Below are 17129 nucleotides of genomic sequence, written 5' to 3' on the forward strand. Positions count from 1 at the left end.
CTGGTGGCTCATGCCTGTAATCCTAGCTACTCAGGAGGCTGAGATCTGAGGATCGCGGTTCAAAGCCAGCCCGGGCAGGAGAGACCGTGAGACTCCTATCTCCAATAAACCACCAGAAAACCGGAAGTGGCGCTGTAGCTCAAGTGGTAGAGCACTCGCCTTGAGCTGAAGAGCTGAGGGACAGCGCCCAGGCCCAGAGTTCAAGCCCCACGACCGACAAAAAAAAAAAAAAAAAGAAGCTCCTTCCACAGAAATGGATTCCTCTGTGTGGAGCTCCATCCTGAGTGCTCAGGACACAGGAATCATGATATCTGTCCTATGGAAGCCCCCAGACAGAAAAGAACCATCACAGAGGTGACCCAGGAGTAGAGATTAGGAGGGTCTTGGTTTCAGGCCAGCCCAGGAAAAAACTCAGCAAGAGCTCAGTGTGTAAGCCTAGCTACTCAAGAGGCTGAGATCTGAGGTCTGAGATTCAGAACCAGTTAAGGCACAATACTCTCAGAGATTCTTTTTTCTTTTGGTTGGTTGTTGGGCTTGAACTTGGGGCCTGGGCATTGTCCCTGAGCCTCTTTGTGTTCAAGGCTAGTGCTCTATCACTGAAGCCACAGCGCCACTTCCTGTTTTTGAGTGGTTAATGGGACGTAAGAGTCTCACAGAGACTTTTCTGCCTGGGATGGCTTTGATCCTCAGATCTCAGTCTCTCTCTTTTTTTGGGGGGGTCCAGTCATGGGGCCTGAACTCTGGGCCTGGGCGCTGTCCCTCAGCTCTTCAGCTCAAGGCTAGCACTCTACCACTTGAGCCACAGCACCACTTCTGGCTTTTTATTTTCTGCTTATGTGGTGCTGAGGAATCAAACCCAGGGCCTCTACCACTGAGCCACCTTCCCAGCCCCAAGATCTCAGTCTCTTAAGTAGCTAGGGTTACAGGTGTAAGCCACTGGTGCCAGGCCTGAGAGAGTCTTATCTCTAATTAATGATCAAAATGCTGAATAAAAAAAATGCTGGACAGGGTGGGAGAGCACTAGCTAGAAATGAAAAAGCCAACTGAGTATATAAGGCCTGGTAAGTTCAAGCTTTCTATCAACACAAGGTACAAGAAAAATGCTGGGTGCTGGTACTCATGCCTGTAATCCTAGCTACTCGGGAGGCTGAGGTCTGAAGATTGTGGTTCAAAGCCAGCCCAGGAAGGACAGTCTATGAGACTCTTATCTCCAATTAACCACCAGAAAAATCAGAATTGGCACTGTGTAGAGCTGTGTAGAGCACTAAGCTTGAGCAAAAAAGTACTAGTGTCTACTCCACTGGCCTATGCAGATAATGGGCATTTCTATCACACATAAAATGCAGTAGGACAACACTAGACAGGGGTCAAGATCTATATTCTAATCCTAGCCCTTAAGGTTATGTGGCTTTTGTAAGGTCCACTCCTGGATGGCGAGCAGACTCCACCCTCCTCGCAGCAAAGTCTCCACCCAGTACCTGCGTTACCTAGGCAACTGGGACACCTGGAAGAGGTCACATCTGCATCCGCTGAGGTCACATCTGAATTTGATGTGGCCACACCTTTCCCCACCCATACCCTACATAAGGGCTAGCCCAGGCCCAGACTCTCCCTTTTTTTTCTCTCTGTTCATTTCTAGCTCTTGCTGCTCTTTTCTTGCTCTCTCTCTTTCCCAGCCAGGTGGAGTGCCAACCTTGCCTGGTCCCAGCAGGTCTACCCCTTACCTGAATACCACGTGAGTGCTACTGTTCTTACCCCTCTCTCTGCTCTTTTCTGGCTCTTTTCTCTCTCTTTCCTCTCTTTCCAGCTCTCTCTCATTCCCAGGCCTTTCCCAGCCACGTGGAGTGCCAACCTTGCTTGGTCCCAGCAGGTCTACTGAATAAACCTACCCCTTACCTGAATACCACGTGCGTGCTGGTGCTGTTCTTACTCGGCTTACCTCTTTTTAAAACCTAACAGCTTTGAACAAGAAATTCTATGTTTTTGTTGTTGTTGATGATGATGGTGGGGCTTGAACTCAGGGCCTAGGTGCTATCCCCCTCAGTTCTTCAGCTCAAGGCGAGCACTTTACCACTTGAGTCACAGCACCATTTCCAGTTTTCTGAGTGGTTTATTAGAGATAAGAGTTTCACAGAATTTCCTGCCTGGGCTGGCTTTGAACCATGATCCTCAGATCTCAGCCTCCTGAGTAGCTAGGATTACAGGCATGAACCACCAACACTGGGTAGAAGGTTCTATCTTTCTTATCTGTACAATGTGATACTTACCTAAAAGGCTGCTAGAAAGATAAAATGAACAAATGGATATAGCACTTTTTTCCCCGTGCCATAACTGGACCTTGAACTCAGGACCTGAGTGCTGTCCCTTAGCGCTTTTTCACTCAAGGTTAGTTCTGTTACTTAAGCCACAGCTCCACTTTTGAGTTTCTGGTGGTTAACTGGAGATAAGAGTCTCGGGAGCTGGGCACTAGTGGCTCACACTTGTAATCCTAGCTTTTCAAGAGGCTGAGATCTGAGAATCCAGGTTTAAAGCCAGCATGGACCAGAAAGTCTGTGAGTCTCTTATCTCTAATTAGCCACCAGAATACTGGAAATGACACTGTGACTTAAGTGGTACAGTGATAGCCTTGAGCTGAAGAGCTCAGGGACAGCTCTTAGGCCCTGAGTTCAAGCGCTACGACAGGAAAAAAAAAAAATCTCACAAACTTTTTTGCTTGGGCTGGCTTTGAATATTGATCCTCAGATCTCAGCCTCCTGATTTGCTAGGATTACCAATATGAGCTACTGGCACCTGGCTTAGATGTACAAGTACAAGTCTTTGAACCACAATAGCTAGGTACACAGTAAGGGCTCCATAAATAGTCTTTATGCTTATTACCATTATGAGTCAGCACCAGGGGGCGCTATGTCTTAGGCCTGTACCCTGTGCTTCCAGCACAGCAGGTGCCCAGTGCATGCTTATCAATTCCTTTCTCTCTGGCTGTTTCACTCAAGGCCCAGTCTGACACAAATTTGCCACCAGTGGGGAGTCAGAGTACTCACATCTGTAGAGATGGTTCCACACGGGGAAGAAAGCCATGTAGAGGGCCACATCCCCTACTGTTGGATAGGACTTGAAGATGGAGATGATGGCAATCTGGATGAACATGAAGAAGATGGGGTGCTCCCTGGGGCAGAGCAGGGGAGATAGACAAAGAAATCAGCTAGGGACCAGGCCAAGACTCCTAATCCCTTCTTTAAACCAAAACACTCCCAAGGGGACTTGAGGCAGGGGGTAGTCTGCTACCCTCAACCATGATAGGCCAGGTCCCAGCAGCAGAACAGAGGACTGCAGAAATTCAGAAATGCCCAGGTATGAATCAGGCCTGGCAAACACTAGCGAACTATCCTATAGAGACATTTCCCATCTATATCCACCCTTGCTTCTTGCAGCTCTGGGCTTTCTCCCAGGAGCCACAAGGAGAAAACAAGTGAAGTCACCATTGCTTATTGCCAGATCTAAATAGCCTTCCCCACCAGAGGGCCCTATGACAAAAAGCCCGCCTGGCTGATGCTTTGCTCACTGACAATGTGACCAATGGGGTGTGTATATCCTGAAATGCTTCAGCTCAGGGCTGAAAATATGGCTCAAATGGTAAAGTGCTAGCCTAGAATGCATGGGTTCCTCAGTACCACATACACAGAAAAAGCCAGGGGCAGCGCTGTGGCTCAAGTGGTAGAGTGCTACGCTTGAGCAAAAGAAGCTCAGGGACAGTACTCAGGCCCTGAATTCAAGCCCCTCGACCAGCGCCGCCCCCCCCCCAAAAAAAGCTTCAGCTCTTAAAGGACTGGACTAGAATTCTTGTTATTTTAAATTAACAGTAGTTGAAACTGTGACTTTTAAACTAAAACAAGTGATGGCAACATCTACCATGGCCTAAACCCGCATGCTGGGCTGGGTTCTGTGCAAAACCTCTCCTGTGCTTATCTCAGGTGATCCCTACAGAACCTCAAGTGTCCCTCTGGGTAGGGAATTCAGTTCCCTGTCCTTCAGATGATGACACTCAGGTTCAGAGAAGTGAAATTTGAGTTAACTTAGTAAGTGATAGAGCTGTCTTCAGACCTCCTAACACCACCATACTGCTCTCCTGAGCACTTCACATCCTTCATGGCCTCATCAAGGAAAGAGTGGGGAATGGAGTTCAGCCTTCAGTGCCCCTCTCAGAGCATACTGAATGCTAAAGGAAGTGAACAGGAAGAGGTCAGATCTGCAGCCTCTTCAGTGACCTAAGCACATACACATGACCTACTTCTGCATAGAACTTGGATACAGACTGCTCATGAAGGTTTTCAGAGGACAAGCTTTCTGAAGCCAGAAACAGGGAATCACTTCCAGAGCTACTGAAAGTCCTCTCCTCAGGAGTCTGGCATGACACAAGGGATAAACACAGACCCTGGAGCCAGACAAACCGATATCTAAATTCCAGCTCCACTGCTTACTAGCTGTGTAACCCTAGGAAAAATCACCCCACCTCTTTCAGCATCCATTTCCTCAACTATAAAATAAGAGTGATGGTAATAAGATAATGCTGACCTCTCTAAGTGACTGACTTAGGGATGATTCCATTTTGGCCTAGAAAGGTACCTGGAAAGGAGATGGCTCAACATATGCTTGCCCTCTTATACTGCATAAGAGAACTCCACAGAAAACTCCATTTGAAAAAACCTGATTAAAAGATTAAACAGAGCTGCAGGTGCCCAGACTCCCAGCCAACCCGATCTAAGTCTCTTGGGACAATCTCTGGAGTACTGTTCAAGGACACATTACTTGATCTGCTTTTTCCAACATAACCCCAACAAAACCCCTGCTTTTGCCCAAAATGGTGAGCGGGCTCAGTAGCAATGTGGGTTCAGGTGGGTTGAAGTGAGGCCAGGGGGAGCCCAGGGTTATAAGCTACCCTCCCTATGGCCTGCACTTGTGAACGACTATCAGCTGTTGGCTCTGGCTACTGGTACCTGATGTGAGTGAGGACATGGATCCAAGGGCAACGATGCTATAAACCTGATGACAGGTGCCCCTGGTCAGCAGGGTACTCAACTAGGGATGGAGGAGGAGAGGACAAAGCAGCAGCAGGTCTTCCCACTTACTTCAGCTTGATGGCTAAGGGGACAGTGTAGAAGAAGACGTTGATCTGAAATACGCAGACAAAGAAGAGGCTGAAGTGCTCAAACATCTCTGCAAAGAAGTACCAGAAGAGACCAATGTTTGGAGTGAGATCTGGAACAGAAAGTCTGGAATTAAGAAAACACAGGGAGAGAAAAAAAAGAGCAACGTTAAAAATGGTCTGGTTTGCCCTTGTTTTCTCCTGAAGACTGAGGGTCATGCTGGGCAGTCAAGACTGACCTCCTCCCTCTAGAGAGGCCATGAAGGGCTCCCCAGGTACCCCAGATACAGATAAACAAAACAAGGGCTAGACATAGAGAATGACAAGCCATAATAAATGTGAGTTAAGTAAAACAAATCTGAAAGGAGGCAAGAATTTATCCTGGAAATCAACTACTCTTTTCCTGCTCAGCACAGTTTACAATCAGGAGTACCAGAACTATAAATAAGATCTATTTTGGGCATTCTAAAGTCCTGCCCAGAGAAATTAAGTGCAGAGATCTCGCTCCTTCCCATTCTTGCTCCCTATCCCGACAGCAGGAGGGATCTACAAGACTGTGCTTGAGTCTGCAGTGAGACTTCCAGGGCTTTGGGAACCTTTAGCAGGCTCTACCCCAGGGTCAGAGAGCTCATTTAAGAAAATAGGGTTTTGTGCCAGTGGCTCACACCTGTAAATCCTAGCTACCTACTCAGGAAGCTAAGATCTGAAGATTGAGGTTTGAAGCCAGCCTGGGCAGATAAATCTGACAGACTCATCTCCAATTAAGTATTATAAAGTTGAAAGTGGCGGTACAGCTCAAGCAGTAGAGAGCCAGCAAAAAAGCTAAGCAAGAGTATGAGGTCCTGAGTTCAATCTCCAGTTCCAGCATGCATACCACACACACACACACACACACACACACACACACACACACACACACACACACACACACACACACACACACACACACACACACACACACACACACACACACACACACACACACACACACACACACACACACACACACACACACACACACACACACACACACACACACACACACCAAGAAAACAAAGCTTATATGAAAGAATTTTTGTCTGGTTAAACCATGCAAGAACCAGCTGTACCTCTGGCTCTTCTCAAAGTTTACATTATATATACATATACACACACATATCTAGATATGTGTGTGTGTGTGTGTGTGTGTGTGTGTGTATAATTATTTATTCATTTATAGCCTTAATACTAGGGATTGAACCCAGGGCATCCAGCATACTAGGTATGTGCTCTGCCCAAGTCCTACATTATATTTTTTATTTAAAAAAAAAATCAAGCCTGTTGCTGGTGGTTCACGCCTGTAATCCTAGCTACTCAGGAGGATGAGATCTGAGGACTGTGGTTCAAAGCCACCCTGGGCAGGAAAGTTTGTGAGACTCTTATCTCCAATAAACTACCAGAAAGCCAGAAATGGTGCTGTGGCTCAAGTGGTAGAGTGTTTGCCTTGAGCTGAAGAGCTGAGGGACAGTGAGGGACAGTGCCCAGGCCCAGAGTTCAAGTCCCACGACTGACAAAACAAACAAACAAACAAATAAATAAAATAAAAAGAACTGAAACTGGACTCAATTCACAATTTTAAAAGGACAACAAATGGAGACAGAGGGAGAGACAGGTAATGTTTCTTGACTAAAGCCCCACCCCCCAGGGTAAATCTTTGTCTCTTGCGGCAAGTACATTTCCTCTGTGAATTTTGGCCCAGTGGAGAGCCAGGAAAAACTCTTCACCAGGCATCACAAACTCCATTCAGAGTGGAGCAAAACCACAAAAGCTTTTGTTCTGCCCAGCAGGCTTAACAAAAGGGAGCAGCCTGGAGACCCAACGAGGAGCGATGAGCTCTGTCACTCCCGAGCTCTGTCACTCCCGTCTCTTCTCACCCTCACAGGTTTAAAGTCTGTCACCCACAAGCTGTAAGCTTCCCCAGGCTTAGGCAGCACCCAGGCCCTCAGCACCTGCACAGAGCCTGGCACACAATATTTGAAAATGCTCAATTCATGAACAATCATGTAATCCTGCCATAGTGCAAATTATCTGATTTATGTTAAAAGTCAGGAGTCCTCTAGCAATAATGAATATATACATTCAAGCAGAAATGTATATATTCCTACCTCTCAGTCAGAGGTTAGTTGGTTGTTTCTAGAAAATACTCTCTAATACCACTAATCAAAGGTGTTCAGTAGAGCAGAAGTTTCCAAAGTATGTTCCCTGGACCAGAGGCAGCAGCACCATATGAACATCTAAGAAATGAAAATTCTTGGTCCCCACGGAGACCCTGGGAATGGGCCAGCAAGCCCTGAAGGGGTTTTGAGGTGACCTCAAAGTGTAAGAACACCTGCTGTAGATGCTGCCTGTAGTTCTCTGCCTGATTTCAACAGCAACTATGAAAAACAAACTAGCTTCCAGATTTCTCTAATGAGGTCTTTACTTACATGAAGCCGTAGACTGCAGGGATAAAATCCCAGGAGCTGAGAAGGAAGAAGGAGAGGCAAACAATTACCACTAGGCTTCCCACATACATCATGGCATACTCCCAAGAAAAGATCCAGAAGGCTTTGCTCTTCGCTTTCACAGGTATGTACTGCCGCTAGGAGAGAGAGCAGAAGACGTTAAGGGACGCCAAGGAAAGATAGACGCTCTCATCTAGTACCTAGAGATTCCTCATGCAAAACTGTGCCATGATGCATATATTTAAGCTTTTGCTATCTTTCTTGTTGTCTGGTTGTTGATTTTACACATAGGGTCTTATTATGGAGCACAGGCTGGCCTCAAACTCAGGACCTTTCTGCTGCAGCATCCTGAGTACTGTTATTTCAGGCAAGTGCCATCACACTCAGTGTTTGCTTTGTCCTTAAAGAAACCCAAAGTATGTAAGCATTTAAAAACATGTCAGGTGCATATACTGTGGTTTGAGACTCCATAAGATCATTCCAGGTATGCATCTTAGAGATATGTTCCATAAGAAAAAAATGAAAGGATAGTCACAACACCATGAACCTTCAGCAGAGGAAAAAATAAATTGTGATACAACTGCATAATGATACACTGTTCAGCAGGTAACACGAATAAGTGGTGCCTAAAATATTTCAATATAACTAGATGTCATAGTGGTGTATATCTAGAATGTCAGCACTTGGGAGGTTAAGGCAGGAGGGTCACAAGTTCAAGGCCAGCCTGGTCACACAGTGACTGACATCTTGTCTCAAAGGGGATGGTGGTGGTAAGGACTATACAGAAAATGACCAATCAATGTAAAATGAAAATATCTGTGTAATATTTTGAGATTATGCCAAATAATACTATGTATTATTTATAGAAATACAGGAAAATGTTCTAGAAGTTTTATAAAACATAGATTAGAAAGATACATTCTGAAGTCATTAGCATTAGCATCCTGGAATGTAGAAAGCATGATTTATCTATAGTATTTATAGAAAGTATGTCAAAAGCAATGATAAAACAATATGGCAGCCGGGTGCCGGTGGCTCATGCCTGTAATCCTAGCTACTCAAGAGGCTGAGATCTGAGGATCGTGGTTCAAAGCCAGCCTGGGCAGGAAAGTCCGTGAGACTCTTATCTCCAATAAACCACTAGAAAACCGAAAGTGGCACTGTGGCTCAAACGGTAGAGTGCTCGCCTTGAGCTAAAGAGCGCAGGGACAGCACCCATGCCCAGAGGTCAAGCCCCACGACTGACCTCCCCCCCCCCCAAAAAAGCAAAAAACCCCACAAAACTTTTTTTTTTTTTTTTTGTCGGTTGTGGGGCTTGAACTCTGGCCTGGGTACTATCCCTCAGCTCTTCAGCTCAAGGCTAGCGCTCTACCACTTGAGCCACAGCACAACTTCCACCCCACAAAACTTAATGGATAGATGGCTCATGCCTATAATCCTTGCTACTGAGGAGGCTGAGATCTGAGAATTATGGTTCAAACTCAGCCTGGGCAGAAAAGTTTGTGAGATTCTTATTTCCCATTAATCATCAATAAGCTCAAGTGGTAGAGTGCTAGCCTTGAGAAAAATAAAAATAAAAAAGCTGCCAGGCACCAATGGCTCACACTTGTAATCTTAGCTACTCAGGAGGCTAACATCTGAGGATGATGGTTCAAAGCCAGCACATTCAGGAAAATGTGTAAGATTCTTATCTCTAATTATCCACCAGAAAATTGGAAGTGGAGCTGTGGCTCAAATGGTAGAGCACTAGCCCTCAGAAAAAAGACCTTAAGAATAGTGCCCAGGCCCTGAATTCAAGCCCCTCAACTGACATACATACTTACATATATATACAAGTAAGCTTACGGATAGCAACTGGGGCCTGAGTTCAAGCCCCAGAACTTGCTCAAACACACACACACACACACACACAAACACAAACACACAAACACACACACTCGCTCTCTCTCTCTCTGAAAAATTTATGCCAGGAGCTGGATGCAATGATACATACCTATAATTGCAGCCAATAAAAATGCCAATGCCAACAAGTCATGGCATTATACCAGATATTAAAGCTTAAAATGAGGTTATACCACATAGTAAAGTTCATGGAGCAAGACAAACATGCAGAAGCAAACACTGATAAGGAAGAAATTATGAAGGGAAAGCCAGCCATACCAAACTTTTGAAAATAATTCTAAAATCTCAATAATTATACAATCCAGTATTGGCACAGGAAGATGAGGCAGGAGGATCTGGAATTGCAGGCCAGTCTGGTCTACCTAGGGGATTTGAGGACAGCCTGAGCTACCCAGAGAGATCGGTCTGAGGTAAACAAATATCAAGCAAACAAAAACTTCTGTGGGAAAGCGTAGGTGGAATGAAAATATTCTAAGAAAATATGAAATGATGCAATTTAAAAAAAAAATACCAGTGTCCTTTTTAAATAGGAGAAAGACCAAAGAAGATGATAATGAAATGTAACACATGATCCCCATTAGATCCTGATTAGTTCTTCCCCACAAATCCTATAATGATCATAAATTGGAGAATCTGGATTTGAAGTACATCTAATATTATTCTAGCAAGGGTAAACTTCTTGAGTGATAATAGTATTGCAGTTGTGCATAAAATCAGAGACAGAGAGACAAAGAAAAAAAGTCTGTATATCCACATAGATACAGACAGTATGACAAAATTATAACTAAAGAAAATCTAAAAGGTACACTCATTATGCAATCAACTTTCCTGAAAGCCTGGTATAAAAAAAAATGAGGAAAAAAAACTAATTTGAGAAGTAGATTTTTTGGGGAGAGGCATTTGAGAGGTTTGAACTCTGGGCCTGGCCGCTGTCCCTCAGCTCTTCAGCTCAAGGTAAGTGCTCTACTACTAGAATCACAGTATCGTTTCCAGTTTTCTGGTGGGTAATTGGAGATAAGAGTCTGATGGCCTTTCCTGCCAGGCCTGGATTTGAACTGCGATCCTCAGATCTCAGCCTCCTAAGTAGCTAGGATTACAGGCGTGAGCCACTGGCACCTAACAAGAAGTAAAAATTTTGAATGGTTTTATAACCATTTAAAATTTTGAGTTAGTAATAAGAAACTTTTCCCACAAAGAAAAGAGTGAGCCCAGCCAGCTTTTTTGTTTTTCTTTTTTTGTCAGTCGTGGGGCCTGGGCACTGTCCCTCAGCTCTTCAGCTCAAGGCAGAACTCTACCACTTGAGCCACAGCACCACTTCCAGTTTTCTGGTGGTTTATTGGAGGTAAGAGTCTCACAGCCTTTCTTGCCCGAGCTGGCTTTGAACAGTGATCCTCAGATCTTAGCCTCTTGAGTAGCTAGGATTACAGGTGTGAGCTAGCAGTGCCCAGTGCCCAGCTATTTTTACAGGCAAATTCTACTAGCATTCAAGAAGTAGATAATTCTGGGCTGGGAAGGTGGCTCAGTGGTAGAGTGTTTGCCTTGCAGGCATGAGGTCCTGGGTTCGATTCCTCAGCACCACATAAGCAGAAAAAGCCAGAAGTGGGGCTGGCGCTCAAGTGGTAGAGTGCTAGCCTTCAGCTGAAGAGCTGAGGGACAGTGCCCAGGCCCAGAGTTCAGGCTCCACAACTGACCAAAAAAAAAGAAGTAGATAATTCTAATCTTATATTAACTCTTTCATAGTGGATACTATGAGCTTGATACCAAACTACTTACCAATGTAACACAAATGCAAGACTATGAACTGAAGTGTATATAATTCAACAGTGCACGAAAAAGATTATGATAAAGTTGAGTGATGAACAGGTTGGGTTTGTTTCAAGAATTCAAGGTTAGTTTAACATAAGAAAAGCTATTATTAGCCAGGCATAGGTGGCTCACACCTGTAATCCTAGCTACTCAGGAGGCTGAGACTCAAAGCCAGCCTTCTCAGGAAAGTCTGTGAGATTCTTATCTCCAATAAACCACTCAGAAAACAGAAGGTGGCGCTGTGGCTCAAGTGGTAGAGCGCTTGCATTAAGCTGAAGAGCTGAGGGACAGCACTAGGCCCAGAGTTCAAGCCCCACGATTGACCAAAAAGAAAAGCTCTTATTTTCTTTATTTCAAATAGCTTAAAAAAATCATTTATCATGATATCTATAGAAAAGTAATCCAATAATTACTCATGTAAAAATAATTCAAACAATAAAATAATTCAGTAAAGGTCCAGGCAATGCTTTTAAGGATAAATATTCAATGATTCGAGTATGCAATGGCAGAAAAAAACACGTCTAAACTAACAGAAAGGGCCGGGTGTTGGTAGCTCACACCTAATCCTAGCTACTCAAGTTGAGATCTGAGGTTGTGCTTCAAAGCCAGCCAGGGCAGAAAAGTCTGAGACTCCTCTTATCTCCAATTAACCACCAGAAAACCAGAATAGGCGCTGTGGCTCAAGGGGTAGAGTGCTCGCTCACCTTGAGCTAAAGAGCTCAGGGGCAGCATCCAGGCCCAGAGTTCAAGCCCCACAACCCCCCACAGTTCAAGCCCCACAACCCCCCACAATCGACAATAAATAAATAAATAACAAAAAGATAGACTAAAACCTGGAAATCCAATTCAACAAGAAACATACAAAACCTATAGAGACTCTGTATGTGCGTGCACGCGCGTGCGTGCGTGCGTGCGTGCGTGCGTGTGTGCGTGCGTGTGTGTGTGTGTGTGTGTGTGTGTGTGTGTGTGTGTGTGTGTGTGTGTACTGGTACTGAGGCTTGAACTCAGGGGCTCATGCTTTCCTGTGGCTTCTCTATCTCTGAACCAAATCTCCACTTCCAGCTTTTCTCTGGTTAACTAGAGATTCAAGTCTCAGGAACTTTTCTGCCTAGGCTGGCTTTGAACCACAATTCTCAGATCTCAAACTCCTGAGTAGCTAGGATTACAGGCGTGAGCCACCAGTACCCGGCCCTTTCTGTTATTTTAGATGTGTTTTTTTCCTACCATTGCATACTTGAACCATTTAATATTTATCCTTACAAAAGCTATGCCTAGAACTTTACTGAATTATATATCCAGTGTATATTATGTGACTTTAAAATGTTCAAAGATGGGCTAGAAATGTGGCTTAGTGGTAGAGTGCTTGCATAGCATGCACGAAGCCCCGGGTTCAATTTTCCAGTACCACATAAACAGGAAAAAGAAAAGCTGGAAATAGTGCTGTGGCTCTAGGGATAGAGTGCTAGCCTTGAGCAAAAGAATCTTAGGGAGTACCCAGGCCGAGTTCAAGCCCCAGGACTGGAAAAACAACAACAACAAAAGAATGTCTGAACTGGACATTGGCAGCTCCATACCTGTAACCCTAGCTACTCAGGAGGCTTAGATCTGAGGACTGCAATTCAAAACCAGCCCCGATGGGAAAGTCCCATGAGACTCTTATCTCCAATAAACTACTCAGAAAAAGCAGGAAGTGGGTCTGTGGCTCTACTGGTAGTACCCTAGCTTTGAGCAAAAGAAGCTCAGGTACAGTGTCAAAGCCTAAAGTTCAAGACCAGCAAAAAGAAAGAATGGCTGAGTGCTTGTGGCTCATACCTGTAATCCTAGCTACTCAAGAAGTTGAAATCTGAGGATGGTGGTTTGAAGCCAGCCTGGGCAGGAAAATCTTTGAGGCTCTTACCTCCAATTAACCACCTGAAAACTGGAAGTGAAATTATGGCTCAAGTGTAGAGTACTAGCCTTGAGCAAAAAAAGCTCAGGGATAATACCCAGGCCCTGAATTCAAGTCCCAGAATTGGTACACAAACTAACAACAACAACAACAACAAAAATGCAGTTTCAAGAGAATGATACATTTTGGGGGATGGAAAATAGTAAGACAAAGAAGAAGGCACTTGGGTTCCAAGTTCTTTGATCCTTTTGATCTCTTCTACCTGAGAAACACTGTCATTTAGCAAGAAAAGAAAATGGAAGAAAATCTTGGGTCCAAAACTTTTGAGGAAGAAAAAAACTCAAAAGTAAAACTTTTGTCTTCCTATCCTTTCCTACTGAAGTATTTAGCAATAAACCATGAAATGAAAAAGAAAAAAGATGCCTCCAAAGAATGGAAAGTAGACTTCAACACTGTTCCCTTAGGAGAGCCCTAAATTCACACCAGAACTCTGCAAATTTTCACTCTGCAAATTTGGTTAGCAGCCTTAAATTTCAGTAATTTATTTAACTCAAAATGTTACAGCTGACTTCCCCAGATGTCCCAGTCAATCCTGAGCTCTACAAATTTTTCAAGACAAAAATATGTACCTGGTGGGGGGGAGGAGTGGCTCGAAAAACCCAGAAAAACAGCAGATGGCTCATGTCCTTGTAGGGTTCAAACCATTCCAAGTTAGCGGTTGGCGGGATATGGAGGGTCATTAGGTTCAGCCACGCATGCTGAGGTTGACGCCAGTGCTAGGACTCCCCAACAAGTGCCACTTATCCACTGGCCTTAACCCGGACTCAGGGGAGTCACCTCACTTTGGGACAGAATCCTCCATTCTGTTACAGAACTGTCCCACACTCAGCTGACTGGTTTTAGCTTTTCTCCTTGGAGCTTATGGATTTCTGTGAAACTTAGGTCTAAAGGGTCCACCAAATGGATCTAAGAGGAACTTAGCCCTGAAGTATAATTTGCTTTTCTGGTTCCTCCCTCATCTTTAAACAGGAAGGTTTGCTTTCTGGGTGTGACTGACTGATTTTTTCCATCATCTTACCATGCTTTTTAGGCCACTTTACACATTTACATAAAGACATGTAGGGCTGGGAATGTGGCTTAGTGGCAGAGTGCTTGCCTAGCATACATGAAGCCCTGGGTTTGATTCCTCAGTAAACAGAAAAAGCTGGAAGTGGTGCTGTAGCTCAAGTGGTAGAGTGCTGGCCTTAAGCAAAAGAAGCTCAGGTGGGGCTGGGAAGGTGGCTCAGTGGTAGAGCGCTTGCCTTGCAAGCCTGAGGCCCTGGGTTCGATTCCTCAGCACCATATAAGCAAAAAGAAAAAAGCCGGAAGTGGTGCTGTGGCTCAAGTGGTAGAGCGCTAGCCTTGAGCTGAAGAGCTGAGGGACAGCGCCCAGGCCCAGAGTTCAGGCCCCACAACCGGACCCAAAAAAAAAAAAAAAAAAAGAAGCTCAGGTACAGGGCCCAGACCCTGAGTTCAGGCCCCAGGACTGGCAAAAAAAAAGAAAAAAAAGACATGTAAATATAATTTGGGCTAGAATTTTAATTCCTAGATAAATGGGGCCTTTGTAAATGGGGTCACAAATTCTTAGTAACTCTCATCCATTTCAGAGGCTGCCTCAAGAGCAGTCTTTACCGTGCTCTTTGCTCAGCATCCTCAATTACTTTATCTTGCAGAGATCAGAATGTGCCTAGCACACTATAGGTGTTCAGTACTGGACATTTGGTGGGAAGGGCCAAGTCAACTAAATAAGTGACTGGCCCTTGGGCTGGGAAGGTAGCTCAGTGGTAGAGTGCTTGCCTTGCATGCATGAGGCCCTGGGTTCGATTCCTCAGCACCACATAAGCAGAAAAAGCCAGAAGTGGTGCTGTGTGTGGCTCAAGTGGTAGAACCCTAACCGTGAGCTGAGCTGAAGAGCTGAGGGACAGCACCCAGGCTCAGAGTTTAGGCCCCATGACTGGCCAAAAAAAAAAAAAGTGACTAGCCCAACTTTTAGATCTTATAACTCAGTCCTGTCTACTGCTGTCTGCAGAAAATTCCCTTGAGTTTTTAGTTTTTTGTTTTGTTTTTTTGCTTTTAAACCAGTCCTAGGGCTTGGACTCAGGGTCTGGACACTGTCCCTGAGCTTCTTTTGCTCAAGGCTTGTGCTCTACCACTTGAGCCACAGCACCACTTCTGGCTTTTTTAGTTTATGTGGCCCTGAGGAATCGAACCCAGGGACTCATGCATGCTAGGCAAGCATTCTACCACTAAGCCACATTCCCAACCCTTCCCTTGAGTTTTAAACAAGTTCTTTCTCCTCTCCTTCCCTCCTTCTGCTGTAACTGCATATTGTTATGTGTAAAATTCTTGGATTCAACAAAAATACAGAAAGAAAATCAAAACTAAGTAACTTCATTCTATGATAATACCCCTACTGAACCAGCAATCATAAATAAAACTTGAAAAGCCAGTGCTGACAGCCTGGAAGCAGTTGGTTTGTTTTCAGACACTGGTGGTAGGTAGCATTGCCAACGAGCTCAGGTTTTCTGGTGACAAATCTGGTATTTTATTTTTTTGGGGGGTCTGGTTGTGGGGCCTGAACTCTGGGCCTGGGCACTGTCCCTGAGCTCTTCAGCTAAAGGTAGCACTCTACCACTTGAGCCACAGCGCCACTTCCGGCTTTTTTTTTTTTCTGCTTATGTGGTGCTGAGGAATCGAACCCAGGGACTCAGGCATGCAAGGCAAGCGCTTTACCACTGAGCCACCTTCCCAGCCCAAATCTGGTATTTTATAAAGACAGCAATAAAACTTTTCACAGTCTTGGGTCCAATGTTCAGCTGGAGGAACATATCTCAAGGAAATGACTTGAATAAATACAGATTTCTAGCTGGGTACCAGTGGCTCATGTCTGTAATCCTAGTTACTCAAGAGGCTGAGATCTGAGGATCACAATTTGAAGCCAGCCATGGCAGGAAAGTCTGTTAGGCTCTTATCTCCAATAAACTACTTTAAAAAGTCAGAAGTGGTGCTGTGGCTCAAGTGGTAGAGTGCTAGTCTTGAGCAGAAGAAGCTCAGGGACAGTGCCCAGGCCAAGTTAGGGAAATTCCTGTCCTAGCTGGCTTTGAACCTCAATTCTCAGATTTCAGCCTCTTGAGTAGCTAGGATTACAAGTGTGAATCACCAGTGCTTGTTTTTTTGTTTTTTGGTAGTTTTATTGGAGATAGTTTCATGGACCTTTTCTGCCTGGCCTGGCTTCAAACCATGATCCTTATATCTCAGCCTCCTGAGTAGCTAGGATTACAGGCATGAGCCACTGGTGCCCAATTCTGAGGTATGTGTTTTTGGTTTTTTTTTTTTTTTGCCAGTCCTGGGGCTTGGACTCTGGGCCTGGGCACTGTCTCTGAGCTTCTTTTTGCTCAAGGCTAGTGCTCCACTACTTGAGCCACAACACCACTTCTGGCTTTTTTTGGTTTATATGGTACTGAGGAATTGAACTTGGGGCTTCAAGCATGCTAGGCAAGCACTCTACCACTAAGCCACATTCCCAGCCCTGTATTCTCTCTCTCTCTCTTTTTTTTTTTTTTTTTGTCAGTCATGGGTTCTGAACTCTGGGCCTGGGCTCTGTCCCCCAGCTCTTCAGCTCAAGGCTAGTGCTCTACCACTTGAGCCACAGTGCCACTTCAGGCTTTTTCTGCTTATGTGGTACTGAGGAATTGAACCCAAAGCCTTATACATGCAAGGCGAGCACTCTACCACGGAGCCACCTTCCCAGCCCCCCTGTATTCTTATTAAAGTAGAAAAGAGGAGAGGTTAGAGAGCAAGCTGTCTCATTAGACTCCCAGCAGTCATTTGTGGCCTTAGGTAAGTGACTTAACTTCCCAACATTTTA

At 44.9% G+C, this 17129-nt stretch overlaps 1 protein-coding gene across 1 annotated transcript in view; it reads right to left on the reverse strand.

Annotated features, from left to right (window-relative positions):
• Positions 1–17129, reverse strand: part of Pigu (phosphatidylinositol glycan anchor biosynthesis class U) — a 76205-nt gene that overhangs the window by 18832 nt on the left and 40244 nt on the right. Inside the window, exons 8-10 of the mRNA XM_070007102.1 lie at positions 7609–7763; positions 5127–5270; positions 3042–3166 (exon numbers count right to left, since the gene is read on the reverse strand). Of these exons, the coding sequence (XP_069863203.1) occupies positions 3042–3166; positions 5127–5270; positions 7609–7763 (424 nt within the window). The remainder of the gene's footprint in view (positions 1–3041; positions 3167–5126; positions 5271–7608; positions 7764–17129) is intronic.

This window comes from Dipodomys merriami, unplaced genomic scaffold (assembly GCF_024711535.1).
Source record: "Dipodomys merriami isolate MVZ:Mamm:240054 unplaced genomic scaffold, mDipMer1.0.p SCAF_7, whole genome shotgun sequence".
Lineage (NCBI taxonomy): Eukaryota > Metazoa > Chordata > Mammalia > Rodentia > Heteromyidae > Dipodomys > Dipodomys merriami.